The 23,454-nt window shown below is 39.7% G+C and overlaps 1 protein-coding gene across 6 annotated transcripts in view; it reads left to right on the top strand.

Annotated features, from left to right (window-relative positions):
* LOC131794752 (protocadherin Fat 4) overlaps positions 1-22,839 on the top strand; it is a 68,433-nt gene extending 45,594 nt beyond the window's left edge. For all 6 annotated transcript variants that reach the window (XM_059112301.2, XM_059112304.2, XM_059112303.2 and 3 more), the window contains exons 12-33: positions 99-518; positions 1,340-2,638; positions 3,114-3,263; positions 3,637-3,872; positions 4,277-4,460; positions 4,874-5,975; positions 6,319-6,555; positions 7,083-7,681; positions 8,025-8,729; positions 9,227-9,812; positions 10,187-10,394; positions 11,163-11,382; positions 12,057-12,176; positions 12,977-13,051; positions 13,944-14,120; positions 14,477-14,671; positions 15,317-15,470; positions 15,964-16,088; positions 16,242-16,545; positions 16,868-17,100; positions 17,879-19,936; positions 20,657-22,839. In XM_059112301.2, coding sequence (XP_058968284.2) covers positions 99-518; positions 1,340-2,638; positions 3,114-3,263; positions 3,637-3,872; positions 4,277-4,460; positions 4,874-5,975; positions 6,319-6,555; positions 7,083-7,681; positions 8,025-8,729; positions 9,227-9,812; positions 10,187-10,394; positions 11,163-11,382; positions 12,057-12,176; positions 12,977-13,051; positions 13,944-14,120; positions 14,477-14,671; positions 15,317-15,470; positions 15,964-16,088; positions 16,242-16,545; positions 16,868-17,100; positions 17,879-19,936; positions 20,657-20,953 — 9,684 coding nt within the window. In that variant the 3' untranslated portion in view covers positions 20,954-22,839. The remainder of the gene's footprint in view (positions 1-98; positions 519-1,339; positions 2,639-3,113; positions 3,264-3,636; positions 3,873-4,276; positions 4,461-4,873; positions 5,976-6,318; positions 6,556-7,082; positions 7,682-8,024; positions 8,730-9,226; positions 9,813-10,186; positions 10,395-11,162; positions 11,383-12,056; positions 12,177-12,976; positions 13,052-13,943; positions 14,121-14,476; positions 14,672-15,316; positions 15,471-15,963; positions 16,089-16,241; positions 16,546-16,867; positions 17,101-17,878; positions 19,937-20,656) is intronic.
* The last annotated feature ends 615 nt before the right edge of the window (positions 22,840-23,454 follow it).

Raw genomic sequence — 23,454 nt, 5'->3', positions numbered from 1 at the left:
CAACTACATTTAATTCGTTTCACGATTGTTAACCTGCTGAGCGCATAGCTTTTGCCATCGTTCGAGAATAAATCTTTGAATGATCGATTACGTTATAGGTTGGAAAGTCCAACAAGAACTGCATGCTGAACGGAGGGTCCCAATGTTTCTTAAACTACGAGAGCGTATCCTCCTACTCCATAGTTGTCCGTAGTGTCGACAGTGGCTCTCCATCACTATCGATCAATGCTTCATTTAACATCAGCGTAAATGACGTCAACGACCAACCACGAGGTTTGCAGTTGTCCAATTACAAAGTCAGTGAAAATGCATCTATAAATACCATAGTGGGCAATCTTTCCGCCACCGATGAGGACGCAGGTCAAAAACTCAGTTTCTCCTTGGTTGATGACGACAATGGTAGATTTGGTTTGGACAACAACGGTGGTATCTACAAAGCCAAATCTACTGATTATGAGACAAGCAAAGTGCACTATATCGTGGTGAACGTCACTGACAATGGACAGCCACCGAAAGCGGTGAGTCAATTATGATTTGACAAAAGCCACATTCCGTGCATTATTTTTTTATCATCAAAACTGCGCAAAATTCTTGAACACGGTTGGCTATTGGCAACACCATTTATGCTTGCAATTTGACGGTATAACGGTATATCAACCACGACAATCTTATTTTTTTCTTTTTTCTTCTCAAGTTTGATAAATAAGTTTTATCTCATAAGCATTCTGTCTCTTAAATTTTGTCTTGGTACTGGTAAATTAGTTACGTGGCTTATAGCCGTCCAATTCTGTATGTAGTTATACTCGTTCTTAACAAAGAAGACTCCTGCTACGCGTTCGTTCCATTTTGTGGATCACTCGTATGATCACTGACACAATCATACTCTATACCATTATCAGTTATGATGTTACCTTCGAAATGTTTCTTGATTTGGTCAAGTGCAAATTTAATTTGACTTTAGCTGAATTGTAGAAACGAAAAAAATATTATAAAATAGGTGCAGGATCAGGGTCAGGAAGACGCAACAGACTCTCAAGATCTGATTTTTAAATTTCCCCTTTAGCTGTTAGACATTTACTTCTAAATAATTTCCATTTGGCACATCTATGGTGAAAGGTCACGTTCCACTACACTTTTATAACTTGAAATTTGTCCAATTTGAATCGACTCTCTTGATATGGCAAATGTTACATTTTTATTTGTGTTTCTTTCATCAATTACTACCTTTAAGTTAAGAAGTTATTTACTTGTTCAAAGCCTTTGTTCGAAACAACCCTTGCCAACAGTCAATAACTAAAAATGTAAGTAATTTTTTCCTCTCTCCTTCTTTTTTGCGCAGATGACCAGGAATTTTTCCATTATTGTGTTAGACGTCAACGAAGCCCCAGTCTCCATCGAGCTTACTCGAACCAGCGTATTGGAGAATACGAGGCTTGGTACGGTCGTGGGCTCTCTGTCAGCAAAAGATAATGACGCTGTGCAATTCCTGACTTTTAAGCTGGATGAAGATTCCGCTGGAAAATTTTCCCTTCAATCAAACGTGACTTGTCAAAATTCTTCCTTAGGTGGGACAGTATGTGCTACAAATTTATTGGTCAACGGTGATATAAACTATGAAGTTGCGTCGAGCTTGGACATCATCGTGCGCGTAACGGACGAAAAAGGGCTTTTTCACACCGAAATGTTTAATGTAACAGTGATTAACGAGAATGACCCACCCACGAATGTAACACTGGATGGCAGTGATTCAGCTTCTGTGGCGGAGAATAGCATAAACGTTCAAATTGACACTCTACTGACAGACGACGAGGATCAGGGGCAGAGATTTACGTATGTGTTATCAAGAAATCCTGGCGGGAACTTTGAAATTAGAGGTGATAAACTTTTTGCTTCTAGAAACGCTACGCTGGACTTCGAGTCATCTCCAAGCTACCAGATAAAAGTGATATCAACTGACAACGGAAGTCCACCAAAATCCATTGAGGCAACTTTAGTAGTAAACCTTCAAGATGTCAACGAAAAACCAACCGATATACAATTGTCCAACAACAGCGTCCAAGAAAATCGACTTGCTGGAGCGGTGATTGGTCAGTTGTCTGTCAGGGATCCTGACAGACAGCAAGGTCACGTGTGTAGCATCACTGATTCAGCCAATGGAAAGGTAGGAATAAACAATAACAAGATAACCGTCGGTAGTGCTGGCATCGATTACGAAGAAGCAAGCTCTTTCAACTTGACAGTTCTCTGTCGCGATCCAGGTGGCCTGACGGTGGAAAAGTCGTTTGTCATTCTTGTTCAAGACATTAATGAAGCGCCCACTAACATTGCACTGTCAAACGATAAAGTCCAGGAAAATAAAAAAGGTGGCATTACTGTGGCACAGCTCAATGTCACCGATCCAGACAACGTCAAGGCACAAGTGCAAAGTGTTTCTTTCTCAATTTTGTCCTCGAATCCTAACCTACCGTTTCAAATTCAAAACGACGCTCTTGTCACCACTCGAGGGCTCAACTTTGAAAACACTGCCCAGTGGACCTTCAGAATAAAAGCAACGGATGATGGAAGACCGGCCTTATCCCGAACACAAACCGTCACCATCCAGGTTATCGACGTAAATGATGCTCCCGATGGATTAACGGTGAGAAAATTTGTTTGCTTGCGAACGAGAAATTTTTCCCGCGCTATATTATAAATCACCTGTTACTTGCATTTTGGCAATATGCTAATCCATCACTCTTCAATTGTTCGCCCTCTGGAATCAGGACCGACAGATCCGATTAGTGTTCACTACAAAGTCATTATTCTTTGGACTTGGGTAACAAACTTCACCCACTGACACACAATGCCTCCTATTACAGCCGAGAAAAAGGGGAACTTTACGAATTTTTAGGGATACCTGACAGAAGAGTGGCAGGTATAAACGTCAATTTGTTTGAGAAATTTTTCTTTCCACAAGGTACACAAATAGCGATTCTGAAGGTGAGATAAATTATCTTATTTAGGGTAAGCCTTTTCTGCGTGCAAGAAACCATCAATCTTGTTAAAGGATTGTAAATGGACTGCAGTTAAAGATATTAGCCGTTTTCACAATATGTCTTCCTTTATCCTCATAGCTTTCTAGCTCCTCTGTAAACGAAAACAGCGACAGTGACACACTAGTGGGGACATTAACAGCCCTTGACCAAGACACGTCACAGAATCACACATTTCAGTTATTGGACAGTGCCTCGGGAAGATTTAATGTCGATGGTAACCAAATAAAGGTAAGCTTTGTCAACACTTTCTGAAATTGCTCAAAGCTAATTTTTTAAAATGTGTTTTTGTTTAAAATACAAGAATTGTGAAGAAACTTGAATTCTTGATAGCGAATGAAAGTTTTACTACTTTTTTAAATTTGGAAATTCTGGAGAATGTAAAATAAAAATTGTTTAATAACCTGGTGAACTGTTTGACAGAAAGCTGCATTTCATGTAGAGTGTTGTTAAAATGTTTAACAGAATCTCCAGAAAAGCTTCTGCCCCAACTTGTCTTTTTGCTATGATGTAGGTATGCACTGCAACAAAAACAGAATAAAATTTATTGGAATTATTCACATTAAAGATTTTCATGAACCCTGAACTTATGTTCGATTTTAAGGTGGCTGTTCGCAACACACAATGTCTGAACTACGGAGGTTCTTCTTGTCTTTTGAACTACGAGGTACAAAAACGTTACGTGATCAGAGTGAAAACAACAGACGATGGATCACCACCATTATCTTTTGAGAAGGACTTTGGTATCGATATTCGTGATGTCAATGACAAGCCACGTGACCTACAGCTGTCCAGTAATAAAGTAAAGGAGGACGCCAAGAAAAACACTTTGATTGGCCGGTGGGTTCACCTTTGTTTTGCGTTTCTTAACCCACTTTTTTTTTTCTTTTCTTCTTCGCTTCACTTTTTCTGGCATTTTTTCTGCTTGAATAGAAAAACAATTTTGCCTTATTTCCGCTACTTTGTTTTCAACTTCCGATAACTCGAACTCCCAATAAATCGAACCTTTTTCGATTTTTCTTAGTGGTTCGAGTCGTCGGGACTCGACTATAATTCTAACCGAATTGTCTTTTGTATTAGGAAAATAGGAAAAATCTTTAAATCCTATTTTCTCTTGATTGCACAAACGGCTTGAAGTATCAAAAAAAGAAAAAAGTTCAGCTTAGCGAATACCGTTTTTCACACATCTCATGCTTATCCTCTCTGAAAGCTAATTGTTTTTTTGCTTCATATCATATCGACAGTTTTTCATCGCGCGACGAAGATGCAAATCAAACGCTGACTTATTCACTCAAGAATGATGATAGTGGTCGCTTCAAGGTTGACTCCCTGGGAAACCTATACAAAGCAAACGACACTGATTATGAGACTCAGACTAAACACACCATAACTGCAGTTGTAACAGACAGCGGAAATCCGTCCTTGAAGGTAATTTACTTGATTTGTAGGACTCAAGTGATTATAGTGCACAAGTCCCCGATTTTCGGGATTTAAAACCTACTAACATTGCCTAATTTCAATTGCCAAAGAAAGTGGCTTGACCCTTAAAATACGTCAGACAACTTGTATAATTTTAACTAAAGTGGGTAAGAACTTGGCTACAGCAGATGCTGCATTGGCTAGTAACGATGAAGGTTTCAGTGACAACACAATAAAAAAGAATGAATGGTTCATTTTGACCATACTTTGAAAGAATATCCTGTCTTTGCTTTTAGACTTCGAATAGACTCAGAATAATTGTTCTCAGAAAAGCGCCTTACAAGAGGGCAATATTCTCCTAACACTTTAATATTTGAATGTTTTTTTTGTCTTATTTTGACTTTTCATCCTCTTCGTTTCAGATGGAAAAATTGTTCACAATTGAAGTTTTGAATGTCAACGAAGCTCCGGTAAACATAAACATAACTTCTCAAGGAGGCCAGCTGTATTTCCCAGATGGGCATCCGCAGGTTCGCGAAAACTCCCCCTTGGGAACAGTTATTGGAATGCTAGAGGCTTTAGATCACGATGCAAACCAAACTCTGTCCTTTAAGCTCGATGATGATGCCGGCGGAAAGTTTACATTAGGGCCTTCGGCGAATTGCCAGACGATTACCAATATCTCAGGGGTAAACACAAAGTGCACCATTGGTCTTCGAGTTAATGGAGATCTTGACTTTGAACTGTCCAATGAGTATCACGTGACAGTGCGCGTTACAGATGCTAAAGGACTTTTTACAGCTGAGCAGCTTAGAATTAGCATCGTGGATGAAAACGATGCACCTGAAAATATCACTTTGGGTGGAAGCTACTCGGTCAGAGTGTACGAGAACGCGAATGGGTCACTCGTCGGGCAACTGGTGACTAGTGACGAGGACGTTGCGCAGGCGCATACGTATAAACTGTTAGACGACGCCGCTGGTCGATTTGTTATTCTAAACGACAAGCTTTATGTCTCATTGGCGGCCAAATTGGATTTCGAAGGTCAAAATAATTTCACGGTGAAAGTAAGAAGTACAGACAGTGGATCGCCGTCTCTAAGTGTGGAACAGGTTTTCGAAATAAGCATCCTGGATGTGAACGAGGCCCCTGTCAATATTTCTCTCGCGCCTGCCAATGTCACAGAGAACAGTCAACCTGGCACACGGATTGGTCAATTAACTGTCAGTGACCCTGATAACTATGGGCCACGTGGTACATTGCAGACACACAGTTGCCAAGTAACCGGTAGCAATATTGGCAAATTTACCATCCAGTCAAACGTTCTCGCCCTAGGAGGTGCTAGTCTAGACTACGAACTAACACCGGTGACGCGTGTCCAGGTGAAGTGCACAGATAACGGCTCCCCACCCTTGTCCCTTGTGAGGGATTTGTCCATTAATGTGAATGACGTCAATGAGGCACCCACAAGCATTTCCCTGTCGAGCGATGCCATAGATGAAAATCAACCACCATTTTTGATAGGTTTGTAAATCGTTAATCTGATTTTAAATTATTTTGTCATGTTATAAAATTAGGGTTTCACTGAAATGCTTTAGGGTAGTTCTTAAAATAAATCAATTTAACCACTTTTTCGCTCTCGGTTTACCAACTCAACGCATGGAGCAAGCTATTTTGCCGTTGACTGAAAACATCGAAAACGTGTATTACTGATTATATCTGCTCTGGCACCTCGAAGTTGGCTTCTGGCATTCTCGGTAGTCAACAATATAAATTGATAATTTCTCTCTCGTTTCTGTCCTAACTTGGCTAATAATCGCATGGAAAACAATACTTTCATCGTGTTGTCTTTCTCGTTATTTTTAAGGATTTTTCTCAACTGCTGACCCGGATAATGCCAATCAACCAACAAACCGGCAAACGTTTACCTACAAGCTCATGGGCGATACCGCTGGACTTCCATTCGTCATTGACGGCGATGCATTGAATTCTACGCGAAGTCTGGACTATGAGGCTCAGCGCTCTTGGAACATCACAGTCCAGTCCGTCGATAGTGGGAACCCACAGCTAAGCGTCGTAACAGACTTTCTCATCTCTGTTATTGGTAAGTAAAATTTACCACCCGCACTCGGGTTGAAAATAAAACTGATAAACCCTTTCCCGGCCATTCAATGTCGCGCCTGTCCTTGGCGAGTAGAATGAAGTTTAGTAATTTCGATTGGTGATAATACCCTAACCCTGACCCTATACATTTGGCACAAACATGGGACTAAGAAAATTTTCAAAACCCTCCTTCATTCCAATGTCTCTTTTGGATGCAAGCTACATCGTTGGCACGTTAGGCTTTATATTAGGTTCACAAAAGACAAATGCCACTCAGCATAGTTGAAATTTCCTTTTTTGACATTACCACGATTGTGGGACCAAATCACAGTTTTTCAACGGCTTTTTTTTTAATCTCGCAAAATCTCGCGAAATCTCGCGCATTCCGTAAACTCGTTACCGTTAACGAGTTAATATTCTTCAAAGCATATCGAATTTATAAACACTATGACAAATATTTGAGGTTGAAAAGGGATAGAAGAACAACATTCTAATCAGTTTTGGTTCTTTTTCCACGCTCTCCTGCAGATGTCAACGAAAGGCCATTTAATATCACTTTGTCAAATACTGTCGTCGATGAAAATTGCCCGCAGGATACAGTTGTTGGTAACCTACTCTCCTTAGACCCAGATCGCTCGCAGACCCACACGTACACTATGGTAAACAGTGCGGGAGGTAGATTCAAACTAGCTGGAAAGCAACTAAAAGTTGCCATGTCTAATGTGGACTGCCTTAAGAACGGAGGAGATTTCTGCAAGTTGAATTACGAGAAAAAGGGTTCGTACACGGTAAAGGTGCGCGTAACAGATAACGGAAGCCCACGTCTGAGCAGTGAAGCAAGCATGGTTATTTCCTTGAATGACGTCAATGACCGACCAAATGACTTCAGGCTGTCTAGTCGCACTGTGAAGGAAAATGCAACAGTTGGTACAAAAATTGGTCGGTTCACCGCCACGGACGAAGATCAGTTCCAAACGCTAACTTTTTCGCTGCTTAATAGTGATGGGGGAAGGTTTGCGATTGACTCTACAGGTTATTTGTTCAAAGCAAAGAAGACGGATTATGAGACGAGCAAGGCTCACAAGATCGTTGCGCAGGTGACAGACAATGGGACAGTGCCTTTAAACGTAAGTTCTCTCCACTCAGACTTCTGTAAAATGCTTTTATCACATGCAGTAGTTAAAGCGCTGTGGAAACAAAATCAAAGTAGTCAGAAGGGCTACGCAAAACAAAAGAAAATCACAAGGAGATAATGAAAGGTCAAAGCAAAATCAAACAAACCGCCTGAAGTGCAGATGACCAAACCGTGAGTGGCATCCTATCGGCCTGGTTGTGAGGGAGGAGAGGGTAGGGTACGATTCTTCGACCAATCGCAGAGCGTCTTGACGAAAAGCCAGTGTGGTACAAATATTTTACACAGTCATCCGAAAAACTAATACACATAACATGATCCTTTGTTTCTCTTCACAGAACAACAAAACATTTATCGTCGTTGTTGAGAATATTAACGAGCCTCCCATAAACATGACGCTTACATCAACATCAGGACAACAGTCATTCACTGGCAACAAGCCTAGAGTCAACGAAAATTCAGCAGCCAACGTGACAGTGGGGACACTTCAAGCTTTTGATCATGACGAGGTGCAAAGCTTAACGTTCTCTTTAGACGACGACGCCAATGGTAAATTTACCGCGGGCTCGCATGTCACATGTCACAACAACACCAACATTCCCGGCGTGAAAACGATGTGCACCGCACTATTGCAAGTCAGCGGTGATCTCAACTATGAGGCAAGCCACAGTGAAGACATTGTGGTGCGTGTGACTGATCCCAGCGGTTTATTCCACATTCAGCCATTGCAGGTGGTGATTTTAGATGTTAATGACCGACCTAGCAATATCACTCTCGCAGGGGGTGATACGGCATCTATCAACGAAAACGTGAATGGTGGTTATGTGGGCGATCTTGTAACCACAGATGAAGATTCTAACCAAACTCATAGGTACACTTGGATAAATAATGGTGGATGGAAATTTCGCCTCAGAAGCAACAAGATTTACGCTTCATCATACGCAAACTTGGATTACGAAGCAAAGTCGACCTACATTATTCGGGTTCGAAGCACAGATGATGGCAGCCCAAGGTTGAACATTGACAAGACCTTTACAGTAAAGGTAAGCCTCTTCAGCTTTGAAATGTTAATTTTTAAGGACGAAATAGGCTCGAGTGTCTGATAATAAAATTTATAAGTAATTGTATCGATCAATCAGTACAAAGGAAATTATTTCAAAGAGCTAGTTACATGTCAAGTAAAAACATGCAAAGTGCATGTAACTGGGAAATTTCGAGTAAATAAATTTCTCATCTTGATGGGGTTTAAGACCAGAGATTAAATTATCATCTTCTGACGTGATTTGCTGCTCAAGCCCAATCGAATATATTTTGTTTTGCTTTGTTAGATATTTGCTTTTCGTTGAACTTGGTTGTCTTTTTGTTTCTAGGGTCATTCTCTTTTAAATAATTTTTCTTTGATGATTTTGCTTCGAGAAGAGATAGAAAGCTAGATCCCCCAAACGATCTTTGTGATTTCACTGAATTGTCCTACTCTGCCCCTCATATGAGGGTACTGCCTCAACTAGCAAAAATTATAACACATTTCCTTTCTTTTCAGGTTCTTGATGTCAACGAACGACCAACAGATATTTTACTATCGTCGAGAAATGTCTTAGAAAATAGCCGCAAGGGTACAGTGGTCGGCAACATATCTGTTTTAGACCCTGACGATATGGGACCTCGAGGACCCTGGCAAAATCACTCCTGTAGAGTACTAAACCCTTCCAGTACTCCTTTTAAGGTGAACGGAACAGACAACATTTTAGTTGTTGACGGAGATTTGAACTACGAAAAATTAGACAGTTACAGCATCGATATTCGATGCCATGACAACGCAAATCCTCCTTTATCTGTCGATAAAAACTTCAAGATAAATGTAATCGATGTGAACGAGAAACCCTATGACATTACGATCTCTAATAACGAGGTTACCGAGAATACAGGGATTGTCACTGTTGGAAGTCTTGATACCGCTGACCCTGACAATGAGCTGACTGTGGTGCAAACGTTTACTTATACTATCGACGCTGCCTCTGGAAGTGTTCCTTTTGCCGCTGTCCACGGCCTACTTAACACCACGCGCAGTTTGGATTACGAGGCAAATTCGACTTGGTCGCTGACTATCAAATCTACGGATAACGAAGGTTATTATTACAATTATATGTACGTAATTAAGGAGAGAAAAAGTGCCCTTGCAAAATCAACTGGGATGAGTCGCAGAGAATCTATAAGGAACAACTACTAGGTCAATTTTTATGGTTCTAGAACTATTTTCATTTTGGTATAAAATACTCTGTTGTTACCAACTCGGAAATTGAAAGAGCGTGTAATAATTATTTTTCCAATCAGCCTGGTTGACTGTCTGTGAACTCATTCTTCCTATTTTTCATTTCAACATAGTCAGTACTTCTTATTTGTGTGTCATTCAGTCGTTTTTCCAATATTTTTGATAGTGAAAGATGCTTGAGGTTATCGAGTTGAGCTTTCTCTCTTTTATTTATATTGTAACTCTGTGTAGGCCTCACCACAACGAAGAACTTTTCGATCATCGTCAAAGACACAAATGATCCACCTACGGGTGTTTCAGCCAGCGGTCCACTTAGCGTCAATGAAAACAGCCAAACTGGAGAGTATATAGGAAGTTTGACGACCTCTGACCAGGATGTTGGACAGACGCACAAATATCGAATACTTAATGTGTTTGCACAGGGACACAGGAATCAAAGGTATTGCGGGCACGTGATATGTGTTGTGAGTTCTGTCTTGCATATCAGTGTTAGTTAGTTATCAGTGTTATCTACACCGGTTGGTAGCTGCTGGAAATAAACACAGTTTATTTTAGAATCAAATAGTGTCGAGATAAATGTACGAGTGGATACGAAACGGCTACCTTACGCAACTTTAGCGTAAACTTCTATTAGATTACTGAGGTGTTCATGAAAGACAAACTTACATGGGAGTCCTCGTAAGAAAGCTTCTTTCTCACTACGTAATAGCTTCTGAGCAACAGATTTGAACACGTGTGAACACGCGAAGTTCGATTCCTTTTTTTCTTTGTCCCACACTCGTGACAAGACGGAAAACATATTTCTCTATTTATTTACTGAGCTGAATACTTGCCTTCTTTCTTATTCTATTTACAAACATGACGCTATAGACATCACTGATCCCAGCAGTCTACAGAACGTGTGTCATACATGAACTTCGTAATGGGCCTCGCTCACCATAGAGTCTCTGTGGCTCAGTGGTAAAGCATCGGTGGTCTGAGGTTCGATTCTTCGTGAGGACTCAGAATTTTTTCTTTGTCCCACGCTCGTGACTAGACGAAAAACATCTTTCTCCACTTTCTACTTGTTATACTTGCTTCGGTTTTGCAGAAAATGTTGTAATTAATTTTTGATATGATTTATGGCTGTCGTTGCCTTTTAGTTTTGGTCATGGCTTCACTCTTTTTGACAGTGATCTGAACGTTTTAATTTCTCCTTTTTTTGCAGTAGTTCATCAAATCTTCATAATTTGTTTTCTATTGAGTCGCCCTCTGGCCGAATTACACTTCAAAAGCCAGGGCTTGATTACGAGCTGTATGCCAACTACACAGTGACAGTGAACAGTACAGACAGCGGTTTTCCGCCGTACTCCATTTTAGCCTCGTTTGTCGTCAGCGTTAACAACACAAATGAACAGCCACAGAGCATTTTCCTGTCTGGAAACCAGGTTAGTCAGAACGAAACAGAAAATTATGGCTATTCCTAAATGACTAAAAAGCTAAATCAGTGGTATTTGCACCGTACTTTGGAGATATTTATCTTGAACCCAGGCTTGGGAGAAAATTGTGAATGCTTGTTTTTCTGGAAGTCAAAAGGAAGGCTCAAAATTTGTCATCTTCCTTACCCATTGGATATTGCTGATACAAACAGTATGCAGGAGGTTTATAACACGTGAACCTAGTATAACGTCTCAGCAACGAGTATTTTTGGGAGCATTTGACGACGATGAAATACACTACTTGCTCGAACCCCCCACCGCTCGATCCCAGGGATATAGCGAGGAACTTAGCATTTTATGAAGACTTAAAATCTTTCGTTGTAATCCACGACACAGCTAGGTACTTTCAAAGATAGTGAACCACTCATTTCCAGGTTCCCCATTGAAGATTAATAAAGTAAAATTTCCGCTTTAATGACCTTTCTTGTATCCTAGTAATATTACGCTGTTAAACGCGCGTCAAACTTGATGTTACCGGCCCCATGGATTTCCCCTTCTTAAGCGGGATTCGGGATTGGGAATTATTGTCCTTTTCTCTAACCTCACCATACACTAGTATCCTACTCAAGTGGTGCACTCTTTACTGGTCTCATTTTGAACAAGCCCATGTCGTAACATTTTAGGTACCTGAAAACAGCCCAGTGGATACAGTGGTTGGCGACTTATCAATATATGACCCGGATAACATTCACCTTCCTCTGCAAAAGTTCCAATGTTTAGTGGTAAATGATACACCATTTAAGGTAAGTATCAAATTAAAATGAATGGACCTGCATTTATTTAATAATTTATTCATTTAGTGGTTCAGTGTTCTACAATGGTTAGTAACTCCAAGAACGTTTATCAGTTCTGCATCAAAAGGGAAACAACTAGAAAAGTGACTACGTAAATGTTACGTCAATATGTCCGGCGCTGTTTTCAAATCAATCAAAGTGCATTCAATATTTATTTTCCAGTCAGACAAAGAAACCACGACCTTTTCGTATTCTGTGTTACAGAGTGTCAAAGAAAGCTTCCTGTCAAAGAGAGCCTACTTTGATCGTTAAGAGTGACCAGCATCTAATTTCTCCTTACAATGTCACCACTGAATCAAACATTAAGGTCACAAGAAAAAAGAAGACGATCACCAATCAAAAGAAAAAAAAGCTTTTGATTGTTAAACAAATTCTCTTATTCAGCACCTCGGGAAATTTAAAGAGAACGGTATGAAAAATATCCATACTGACGTTAGGGTACAGATTTAAGGGTTAATGCGCTGCACTCGGTATCGGGGGGTTCTTATGTGGTCGCGTTTTGGTCAGTTCATTTTGTTGTAGCTTTGAGCAAGGCAACTTACTTTCATGATTCCTTTCTCCACCCAGAAATTTAAACGTCCATCAGCGAATTATCGAATTATTATGGAATAACGATCGGCTTTATCGCTTTGCATGTTAGAAAAACTCTTGTATATTTCAAAGGTTATTTGCTTCTCTTAATCGAAAGGTATTCATGAAAGTTTCAGTTGTTCTCGTATAAGTTATCTCTTCTCTAAACTTGATTGCAGGTTGTAAATCATTTGACTTTGGTTGTTTCTAAAAACACGCTGGATTATGAAACAGTAGACACATACACAGTGAACGTAAGTTATCCATATTTAGTCTAGTTGACTGTTATTTATAATGGTAATGGGACCGAGTGAGGTCCAATTCGTCCTCTAATCATACGAGTGATTAACAAAATCGGACGACCGCGAAGCAGGAGTCCGATTTGTTAATCACGTATATAATTACAGACAGAATTGGACGACAAGAAGTCCTATTACCAATTAATCATAACAATTTCAATTTCCGAAAAAACAAATACACCTTGAACAAATATTTCCAGTGGAGACAATTTCTTTAGTTAAAATTCCTTCATTTTGGAAATTCCCCAGTTTTTCTTTGGATAAGTGGTTGTTGCTATGGTTATTTTGACCATTTCTGTGATTGGTAGATTAGCTGAGTGGACCTGTTATGATTGGCTGCTTCAACTGTCCGATTACAGGTGTCTGATTACAGCAAACTGTCCAATTACACTGTCTGATTACAACTGTACAGAATGATAAGTGAAAAATGAAGCTGCGAATGCACCAATAATATTTGAGGAATTTGTAATTGTTATGATTAATGAGTGTAATATGATTTTGAAGTCAGGTTGCTTTTACCTTATAAGTTTGTGCAGTAAACTATCACTGTTAAAAAAAGAGAAGAATCCTTGATTTAGTAATGCTGAGCATCCGGTGCACTACCTATCCCAACTCAAAAATAATTTATCTTAGAGGCTCAAGATCGCAATAATTTTTTCAGTTCCTTATTGCGACGTGAAAAATCAATATTGCCAAGAACATGAAGCCAGGGTAATGGCAAACTATTATAAAACAATATAACGGAGAGAATGAGACAAAAAGGAACCTAATCGAGAAGATTTTCACAGAACACAAATAGGATGGTAAATCGTTTTAATCTCACAGTTTTCATAATTTCCTCCTACAGGTCAAATGTACAGAGCTGTTACCAAATCCCTTCTCCGTCTCTTCACTGTTTGTGATTAACATCCAAGATGTAAACGAGGCTCCGTATAATCTGACCATCTCCGCCAATAACGTGAACGAGAACGGACCTCCTGGGGTTGTCGTGGGAACACTCAGTGTTCATGATCCTGATTTACCGGTTAGATGGCAGCTTGCAGATTTGTTTCCACCGTTAGGAGTATCTACCGATAATATTTAAAAGTCAAACACCTTTTGAAGTTTTTGAAAAGAGGAAAATTAATAACAGGAAGGAATTGTTACTGCGCGAGGCTCGTCTAACAAGGTTCAACTTCATTGATCGCGCATTCAGTAGTTAGTCAAACATCCAAGTGCAACCCTGTCCACTAAGACCCAACCTCCGTTATTTTACAGCGGAATTTTTATTACTTTAGTTTGCTTGTCTACTTGAAGTTTTCTTTTTGTTTCGCTTTCTTTTCCATTGTCAGCTTCAATTCATCTAATTTGTTGTTAATCTCTTGGTCTTTTTCCTCACAGTCGAGTGGGAGAGCCAATGTATCACTAGCTCTAAAATACCAGACACCAGGCCCGGTGGCGTTCACATTAAATGGCAGTAGACTGGTAACTACCAGAAAACTGAATTTTGAAACTCAAGATTCCTACAAAGTGACAGTTGTTGCAACAGACAGCGGTAACCCACCACTCAATACCAGTCTCACTTTTACAATTCAGGTGAAAAAAAACCCTCCATAGACATTTCCAAATCTTGTGTACTAGAAATCGTCAAGTCCCATATAGAGTTTCTCCACAAAGTAGGAGTAGTACATATGACGAACTAGTGATTGGAATATGCAAAGTTAGTGTATACTATAGAGGTAAATAGTGCTTTTTGCTCGCGCTGATTGGCTGCTTTGGAAACGATTAGAAAGAGCTATTCACCTCCGAGCAGCCGAATCGTCAAAATCGTGCGTCAAGATTGAAATTTCCGACCATTTTTCGGTATCTTGACAAAAATAAACTATTTATTGGTTTCTGTGTGGTATATTCTCAGAAAATTATTCACCTCAGTGTCGGTGAAAGTGGTGGATACTTACTTCTACCTCGGTGAATAACCCTAAGATGAATCCAGTCTATAAACTAATTTACATTTACAAGGAAATGTTTAGTAGTTTGAGAGAAAAATTCTGTAGAGATCTTACACCATTCAATATAAATTCATGTGTGTTGCAATAGATTTCAGTCACTCTATCTTGTAAAACAATGATTCAGTGTAACAATCCTTAATTGTGGTGAAATTTCCAGCCATAATTTATTTCCCAGTGCTTGATTCTGTTTTGAGAAATTCTCCGTGGTCTAAGAAATACCATTCAATTTTAGGTGATTGATGTAAATGACCCGCCCACTGCAGTCAAGCTAGTGTCAAATGGTATCTACGAAAATGCAACCGCTGGTACTATCGTCGGAGTATTTCAGGCTACAGACCAAGATGCAGATCAAAGTCATACTTTTGTGGTTACTGGTTATGGTTCAGGTATTTAAAACTTATGCAGCAAATAAATGTTGTATTTTATTGTCACCCTAAAACTCGACTTATACGCATGGGCATTAACATTCTAATATCACTCGTCTTCATCAGTAATTTATTTTTCCCTTCATAAAAAATGACGAAGGCTGAGAATCTTTTCTTAGCAAAGAAGGGGTAGTAAAGGTCGTTCTTTGATGAAAAGAGCCCATTTAAGTGAAAATGTCTTCCGAGTTGTATCGTACTTAAAACCTGCGTTAGCTGGGTTAATTGAGATTCGCTGAAGAGTGGATAAACGACGCATAGAGGTTGTCAGGGAAACGAAAACCTGTTGGCTAATCAAAGCTACACCCGTCAATCTTGCCTTGGTCTTGGCCTGACTGGCTAGACGGAAAACTTATGAGAACCTGATCGCAGCGATTTTGGAACGGCACGTTACTGTTTCCGTTAGAGCTCTCACACGTTATATTGATGACAACAATATTAATTTGGTTGCTTTCAGATTGGTTCATTGTTAATGGAAGCAACCTGCGGCTCAAAGGCACACCACTGAATTACGAAACCACACCTGTGATGAATATAACTATCCTTGTTCTAGACAATGGCTCCCCTCCCCTTTCATACAAGGTTCGTTTAGTGACAGAATCACAGTATTATGCTAGTATGCTTTTCTCTTAAATAATTTTGATTTGAATTTTGTTCTGATATCTTTTAATTTATGTGACTTACGTAAAATACATTACGATAACCAGCAACTGGATTTTTGCATTTCAATTACAGGGAAACGTGAGTGTCACGGTGCTTGACAGCAACGATCGCCCATCAGATATAATCTTTAACTCATCCCTCTCAGTAACCGATAGCACTTCGTACCAGATCGTCATACCCGAGAACAGCCCGAGTGGAACTTCGCTTATGAACTTAAGTGTCGTTGACGAGGACTTTGGTCAACAACACAGTTGTGAACTTGTCGCAGGGAGGAATTATTTCATTATAAGTTCTGCATCTAAATCGACGTCTGAAATAACTCTGAAGGAAGGCGCTGATTTAAATTACGAAACTCTTTTGGATACTCTACTAAAAGGTAAGAAACGGCGTTTCCTCTGATGCAGTACCTGTTTTGTGTTTTTTTTCTCAAACTTGGCCTCTAGCTTTGGGGGGTTCTTTGTTCATCAAACCCGAGGTACGAATAATTTACTGCCGAGGTACGAGATACCTTGAATCAAAACTGACCTCACTTAAGTCTCTGAGGAGTATCAAGTCTCGTAACTTGGCCAGTACGATACGCTTCGTGCGATCGCTGTAATTGGTAGCTAACGATCATTTGGAAACCAGGCTTGTATGTTCCAGCAGTTTATGAGATTATAGAGGCACAATTTATAGCAGTATTCTTTCTCTTTCTACAGTATCGGTTGAGTGCCGAGATGATGGAAGTCCCCCATACTCGATACAAAAGAACTTTAGTGTTCAAGTATCTGACGTGAACGAAGCACCATACGATATCCGTTTAAATGGTTCCACTGTGGTAGAAGAGAACGTGCGTGTTGGTTACGCTGTGGGATATTTAACATGTGAGGACCCGGATATAGGTCAAAGTCACATGTTTACTGTCATCGGGAATTACTCGTCCGTCTTCGAGGTAACAGTTGCAAAAGTTGAGAAAGAACCGAAATACAAGTACCTTAGTAATGTGATTTTGACATGTTGGTTTAGCATGTTGGTTTGACATGTGAGGTTTTTCAGAACCATAACTTAAACTTTTGTTCGCTTCTTTAAAAATTTAATGAATCTCTTTTCCCAAGAAAAGAAATCGAAGATATTTTATACTAAAACAATATTCTTATTACTTGGGCTGGGACAGAAAGTTTGCATTTGAAATTTTCCCACTTTTTCCCCATCCATTTTTTTTCACTAGTAGCACGCAGTTTTCATAAACTTATACCACATTTAAAGTTATTTCCCTCGCAGATTTATCGAAACGTATGTTGCCAGAGCCCCCCTAAAATGGTTTAAGGAAGATGTCTAAAGTTGTGATTTCTCAATTATGAGCTAATTTACTTGGAGATCTTATTTCGCTGTAAATGAAGTCTTCAAAATAAACTCATAAGTAGGAATTTCATGAAGGTGACATCGGTGTATAATATTTTAAAGCTACAAATATATATATATATATTTTACGAAGTGTCTAGATATTAGTGCAGTTCAGAAGAACGTCTCTTTTGGGACGTATCTTTTTTCAGGGGATGGCTCCATTCGTAGGACCTGAACTTGACTCCAAATGAAGTGAATTTTCCCATGAGTTCCGTATCTGTGATCTTAATTGTGAGGAAAACTTATTCAGGCGGCGCTTTTTATTTCCGAGTTCTAAGGGTGACTCTAGATCTCAGACATGATATCAGATGCGGTTTTCATTGCAGGTAAATAACAGTTACAACCTGATTGTCAAAGACCCCTCACACCTGGACTACGAGAATCTTCATCCAAATTTGGTCCTTACCGTCGCTATTCAAGTGACAGATAACCCTGCGAAAGGAACAGGAGCTCCTCTGAAAGCCATTGGTAACGTCACCATTAACATAACGGACATCAACGAGGCACCTCATGATATCCGACTTGTTCCCGCTAATGTAACAGTCCCTGAAAATGTTTCAGTCGGTTACTGTCTTGCGCAGATAGCATCACGAAACCCCGAGAAATTGCAAACAGTAGTATATACCCTCCTCAACTACCAGAGTATGCTTTCAATTGAAGATGTTTGCAAGGATAACTCTTCCTCTGCTGGCCATCAAGATGACGGTTTACCTTATCTGATTGTGAAGTCGCATCTAAGTTACAATGATTACGTAGTACAAGGTTATCAAATTCTTATAGAAGCTGAAGACAACGGAATTCCTCCACAAACGTTCAACGAGACGGTTCAAATTCACGTGACTAAAATTGACCCATGTCCCCAGGCCACTTGTCACGTGGACGCCACGTGCAGCCGCGTTGATCGGCAGAATTACACCTGCGCTTGCAATGCGGGCTACTCAGGAAACGGCTTCAACTGCCAGGAAATAGACGAGTGTAACGTTACTTGCACGGAAGTAGATGAGTGTATTGCCAACCCGTGTAGCAACGGTGGCACGTGCCACGATTTCGTGAATTACTACAACTGCACGTGTCCCAGTGGATATAACAATGGTACAGACTGCACATTTATAAATTTTTGTAGTTCAAGCCCGTGTATGAATGATGCGACTTGTAACCCCGTCCTGAATGGATACAACTGCATTTGTCCGTGTGGTTTTACAGGAAAAAATTGTACAACGAATATCGATGATTGCGTGAAACCTAAAAAGTGCTTTGAGGGAAATTGTATTGATAAAAATAGCAGCTTTATCTGTGAATGCGAACCCCAGTTTTTCGGTCCTCAATGTCGAAGGATGAAGGGTGATTGTACAGAAAAATCATGCGGGGAACAAGAAATCTGCATACCACGAAACGTAGAAAGGTACAACACGACATTTTGCGTTTCTGCCGGTGCTCTTGTGTCGTTACCATTTCCAGAAGACGAGATTTCCAACCCGTATAAACATTATAAGTTAGAACGTTGGTTCTTTGAAAATGAACAACAGTTTCCGCTGAGCGAAATTACGAATAACGATGATGATTCAGACATGGTTAGTGTAACAGACGTTTATGTCAGACAACCGAGCTGGGAACATCCGTCAAAAGCAAAAAGAAGCTTATCTGAAGAAAACCTCCCTACGTTAGATTTTGTTGTGCTCGTTTACTTGCAAGAACAGGAAAAATATATGGGTGTTCCGTCGAAAACAGTTCTGTGCAACATGAACAAAACATGTGTCACGCACAGCTACACCAAAACTGAAACAAAGGCTGATTTTGAATACGAGCTTTGCATTGCAACGGCTTGGGAGGTAAAGAAAAGGGATACTGAATGGTGCGTTTCTAAAGAAGCCAAGGAAGGGCCTCTCAAACGTTCGCCACATAAACCGCCGATGAATTTATACTACGTGATCGCTGGGATTGGAGGTATCTTGCTGATTGTTCTTATCACAGGGCTCACCCTCTACAGAAGAAACACCTTGATTGCTCGAGAGCGCAAGTTTATGAAACAACAACGGTTTACGGAGAGAAGAGATACTTACATCGACAACATGCACAGGCATCAAAGGGCTAACCAAGAAATGGAGGCCTTAGGAACTTTGAACCCGATTTACGGAAATGAGGAGCAGGAAGTTACACGGCGGGAAGTTGCACGGCAAATAAATGTGATGGACAATCCACTCTATGAGGCTCCAGGCGAAATCAAAGCCAAGCGTCCGGAACCTTCCCGTGGCTTTAACAATCCAATGTACGTAAGTTTCCAACCGCCACAGCCGGATGAAAAGAAAACCGTGCGAGAGGAGGAAGCTGAGGAAGCCTGTGCTGCTGTAGGTTTTGCGAATCCCATGTTTGCGTCGCACAGACAGGTGGGTCCGAGATGATTAGAGCAAATTTTCGTCTTAGGACGCCTTATGAAGCGTACATGCAGCACTTTAATGGAGCCATTTTCAATGACTATCTTTAAACCAAATCAAATCTTTTTGGCGGACCTTACTTTGAGACCATAATTTGAATTTAACTGAGCAGCTTCTAAGCCACAAAAGATACGGTATATTACTTTTTATCTATTTTTTCTTTAACTTGCAAGTAATAAAATAGTGGACTTCAAGTCATACTCCCCTGTTTCAAGCCTGGGTCGGATTTAGAATGGGCGGAGGGGGCAGGGGTTCTATTCAAGAATTTTTTTAGCTGGTTTTGTGTCACCTGCCCTCCAAATTTTCACTCTGTCTTGAAGAATAATTCGTATCAAAAATGACACCCCTTTCTAGGAAAAATTTAGTTGGGTACCGAGTAGTTTACCTCTGAGTAACCTGCAATGTGCAGCACGGAGTGTAGACTCAATTATACCCAATTGAAATATTTTAAGAAGCAACTTCTTAGTGAATGTTCTCAATTGGCAGCTGATTGGTCTGAAGCATCCGTGTGTTAAAAATGTTGGACACCTTTTAGCCGTCAGGCGGCAGATATTTCATAGACAAATCCTCCTCACGTGTTTCCAAGGTGGCCTTGAATACCCCACTTCTCATTTAACAGCTAGTTTCAGTCGTCACTATTTGAAATTTCATACTGTATTTGACTTTCTGTAGGAAAAGAAGACATCGGAACAGAAACAAGACGACAGCGGCATATACGCAGTGCCAGTCCAACCAGACAAGCCAGCTAAGCGGGAAGGGAAAACGCCGATATATGACACTCCCACGAAACCAACCCAACCGGTTAACGAAGAACCTGTAGTTAGCGGAGGGCCTGGGTTCTTTAACCCTTTGTACCAGACCCGCAAGGAGGTGGAGGAATTTCCCTCTGATATAACCAGCATATTTGCTCCCCCCAGCAAGCCAACAGGGCGAACTCTTGACGATGACCTGGGGCAGAGTGACTGTTAAAACATCTGAGAAGGGATATATTTTTTTTCTTCCTTGAGGGTTAAAAATTGACAAACTTTTCAAATACCCCCAATGAAACGTTCTTTTTTTTTTTATTTCAGTTTTTTCTTTTTGGAGAAAAAAGGCAATTTATTGATCCTCAGCTTCAAATAGATTCGTTTAGTGTTTTAACATTTGCGATTGCTTTTTGTTTTTTCCATCTACTTCTCTGTCTCTCAAGGAGTGCGAGAAGGAAACACAGAGATCATTATTCAAACCGTCTTCAATTTCCACCTCTTAATAAACTAAGTTTTTAACGTGTGGTTACTGGGGAAATGTTTTCCGTACTTACATCTCCTCAGTGTAATCACACCAATCCATCAATTGACCATTTAGATTTGTTAGGTATTCAGCGTCACACAACACCAAGTAGCTAGTAATTTTGCGTGACATGGAAAGGAGTTAATCTCGGTAGGACACTTTTTGGGATTTCACTTACCTAAAGAGATATTATATTGCAAAAGTTTGTCATTTTGAACCCGTTTTAATCCTCTGCAATTTAAATCTTTCTTATTTTGCCATCACCCTATATTTGTACTCGTAAGCTACTAGTAACATTTTGTAGTTTCCTTTAAAGTTAAAATATGTTTCGAAAAATTTACAAAAATTTTCCGTTAACCCTTGCACTCCCTGGGGTGATCTTACTTCTATATTCTCCCAAAAGTTTTAAAACTTTTTGAAGCAGACAGGTAAGGAGAACTTAGACAATTACATTAAGAATATTGTCTCGATGTAACTCCAAACACTCACAAACAGCCAACAAGAAATACGTACAATAACTTGTTTGGAGAATTGGCATTCAGATCTCGGGAGTGAAGGGGTTAACGAGTGAATGAGGTTTCAAGCTTTGGAAGATTCATAGAGTTCGAATGGAAATGCTAAGAGATTTGATCCAACCAGATCCGGAAAGGAGAAGAGATATAGAGAGGGACTGCGGTCCTCGTATATCAAAGTTTAGCCTATCAAGTCCATCTTTTGATAGTGAAATGTACACGATCGGTTCATTTTCAAAGATCAGTCCACTTCATTTTATAAATGTAGCCATGAAAATTACTTTTGACTCCCTCTGAAATATCAGATGGGTTTTTTTTTCGGCGTTGTCAATAGCATTGCATTGGTCAATTAACATAACCATTCGTCAATTGTCACGACTGATTTACAATGCCAGTATTTTTTCACTTGTTTTCCAAATTTCAATTTCAATCATTATTTCCAATTCATTCACTTTCATGACGACCCTCTTTTGAAAGGGAATAGTGAATGCAATTTGAATCATTTTCGAGAAATTTAATTACAATAATTTTAGAGAGACACCCGTCCTCTCAAACTTAATTCAATGGAAATTCAAAGTTATTGTAAGAATTTAAATTTTGGGTTTTAATCAAATGCCAGTTCTTTATTGATTATTGATAAATGTCCATATATTGATTTCGTAATACTTTGCAAGTTATCTTGACATTTCAGATAACGAATTGTACTTGTTATTTCTTATTCCTCATTTTATCAGTGCTGAAGAATAATCGTGAAAATATCAATCATACTTTAGAGAGACGTTCGTCAACTTTAAATTAATTGGTTGAGAATTTGATTGATTGAGAATTTGATTATTTCATTTTTATCAAATTGATTTGAGGCAGTACGAAAATATCTCTAAAAAATATATATCCAATCCAAGACACAATTTGTTTTGATTCGTTACGTATTAATATGTTTAGTCATTAAGCTTTTTTTAATAGAGTAAATAGCGTGAATAATTTCACAGTGAATTATTTTCCATGCAGTTGAAATCTACTGTAGCTCTGTGAACGAAATACCGCGCTTTAATTAAAAAAAACTTGGGATCAAAATATTTTTGTGTCATGCTCGATTGAGTCTTGGGATTCCTGGGCAAGAAGTTCTTGATTCAAAGGGTGCGTTATTTTGTTCCATGTCAGGAGGAAATCTGTGACCTGCTTAACAGGTGATATCGTTCTTGCCTTCTATGTCGAGCGAAGGCGAATACGAGAAAAGCGCGAAAAGGCAACTGGCGCGTGATTCGAGACTTCCCTCTCCAGTGCTATGATGCTAAATACTGCATGTGTACATTCTGACTACAGTCACACGATACATGCAATCAGAAAAGCTTATTTAGAACGAGCCAGTCTTTTTTTTACTTAGAATTGTCTCGTTTTTTATTTTTTAATTTAGGATTAAGTATATAATCTGAAACTTCCATGATGCCACGCGAACCTCTTTACTTGATGCTGTCGGAATATTTATTTCTGACTAATTTGTTCCCATGTTACTCAAACGTCAGAAATTACCGGTTTGTTTCATTTCCCTGACTCACGCATCTCGTTAAGTCGCCGACCGAAGGATGTGGCCAATTTTAAAAAGCCTTCAAACAAGGCGTCTCTATCTCCTCAACCCTGAACTGAAACAATCTCCATCTATACTTATGCAACTACTTGACGAACATTGTG

This window comes from Pocillopora verrucosa, chromosome 4 (assembly GCF_036669915.1).
Source record: "Pocillopora verrucosa isolate sample1 chromosome 4, ASM3666991v2, whole genome shotgun sequence".
NCBI classification, from domain to species: domain Eukaryota; kingdom Metazoa; phylum Cnidaria; class Anthozoa; order Scleractinia; family Pocilloporidae; genus Pocillopora; species Pocillopora verrucosa.
Note: the sequence above shows the minus strand (reverse complement) of the source record. Positions and strands in the feature narration are given on the sequence as shown.